The sequence below is a fragment of the Kryptolebias marmoratus genome, linkage group LG9, assembly GCF_001649575.2.
Source record: "Kryptolebias marmoratus isolate JLee-2015 linkage group LG9, ASM164957v2, whole genome shotgun sequence".
NCBI lineage: Eukaryota > Metazoa > Chordata > Actinopteri > Cyprinodontiformes > Rivulidae > Kryptolebias > Kryptolebias marmoratus.
In genome coordinates, this window is record NC_051438.1 from 28022125 (window position 1) to 28023290 (window position 1166).

At 54.0% G+C, this 1166-nt stretch overlaps 1 protein-coding gene and 1 long non-coding RNA gene across 4 annotated transcripts in view; one reads left to right on the plus strand and one right to left on the minus strand.

Annotated features, from left to right (window-relative positions):
- LOC119617334 overlaps positions 1-1166 on the plus strand; it is a 12526-nt gene that overhangs the window by 7336 nt on the left and 4024 nt on the right. The gene's annotated exons all lie outside the window — the stretch shown is intronic.
- Positions 1-1166, minus strand: part of sec24b (SEC24 homolog B, COPII coat complex component) — a 21812-nt gene that overhangs the window by 1855 nt on the left and 18791 nt on the right. For all 3 annotated transcript variants that reach the window (XM_017429769.3, XM_017429770.3, XM_017429768.3), the window contains 4 exons: positions 769-906; positions 551-655; positions 379-471; positions 22-125 (listed from right to left, as the gene is read on the minus strand). In XM_017429769.3, coding sequence (XP_017285258.1) covers positions 22-125; positions 379-471; positions 551-655; positions 769-906 — 440 coding nt within the window. The remainder of the gene's footprint in view (positions 1-21; positions 126-378; positions 472-550; positions 656-768; positions 907-1166) is intronic.

Here is a 1166-nt window from a genome sequence, read left to right on the forward strand (position 1 = left end):
AGACCCGGATGTGAAGCTTACTTGACGACGTGGAACGTGGAGCTGAAGGCCCGGTTGTCCTGCAGCCAGTCCAGGAACGCTCGGACTCTCTCAGACAGCGGAGTCTGCAGCTCAGGAATGTGACTCTGAGAGAATGAGAGGAGAACCACAACATCAGGAACACGGTGGTGAGCGGGGAACATGCCTGCGGGTTTGGAGGTGGCTTACGCTGTTACAAAAATAAAAGCTCAGCGTAAACACCAGCTGGCGTCGGCTGTTTGTTTGTTCTTGTTCAGATAAACCGAAATAAAAAAGCTGCAGCAGCAAATCTGTTCTGCTGATCGACGCAAACAGAAAAATCCACTGATGCGTCTGTCGAGTCACGACGGCGTTACTGACCATGTTGGAGGGAACTGAAGCGTAGCTCGGACAGCCCAGGACATCTCTGATGAACGTCTCCCCGCAGCCTTTCCCGATCCAAAGGTAGAACACCTGGAGAGGACGCAACGAAGCAGAGCCGTGAGCGAAACGCCTCGCAGCAGCGTTAAGCAGACATGGAACGCTTCCTTACGCTGCCGCAGTCCATGAGGAACGCTCCGTCTCTGCTCAGCGTCTCGGCGGAGAGGTGCAGCAGGCGGGGCTGAGGAACGACAGCGTCGTTCAGGTGGAGCGCCCCCTGCAGGCCGCACGAAACGACACAGAGCTCAGTTTGTGCGACGGATGGAAAACGGGATAAAAATGGCGGCTTCGTGAACTAAAAGTCCCGTTCCGAGCCGGGACGCGTCCCACCTGGTCGGACATGTTGTCCAGCCGGTAGAGGTCCGGGTGAAGCATCCGCATCAGCTGCGGCAGTGGCTGCGTCTTGAACTCGCACATGGCGAAGACTCGCTCGTCCAGCCGAGTGCTGGTGCCGGTCCGCAGCGCCTTCTGCAAACAGAAACAGCTAAAAGCTAAAAGCAGCTAAGTGCTAGCTAACAGCAGCAGAACGGTAGCTGAAACCGAGGAGACTAACTGTTTGTGAATAAAGTTATTCTGAAAAGTATAAAAGTTACAAAAACCAAAAGTCGCAGCAGCTGTTTCCTGCAGCGACGACCTTTAACCTGCAGGAACATTAAAGTATTTAAACATTCGGGTGAGTGAGTGAGTGGATGGATGGATGGATGGATGAGTGGATGGATGGATGGATG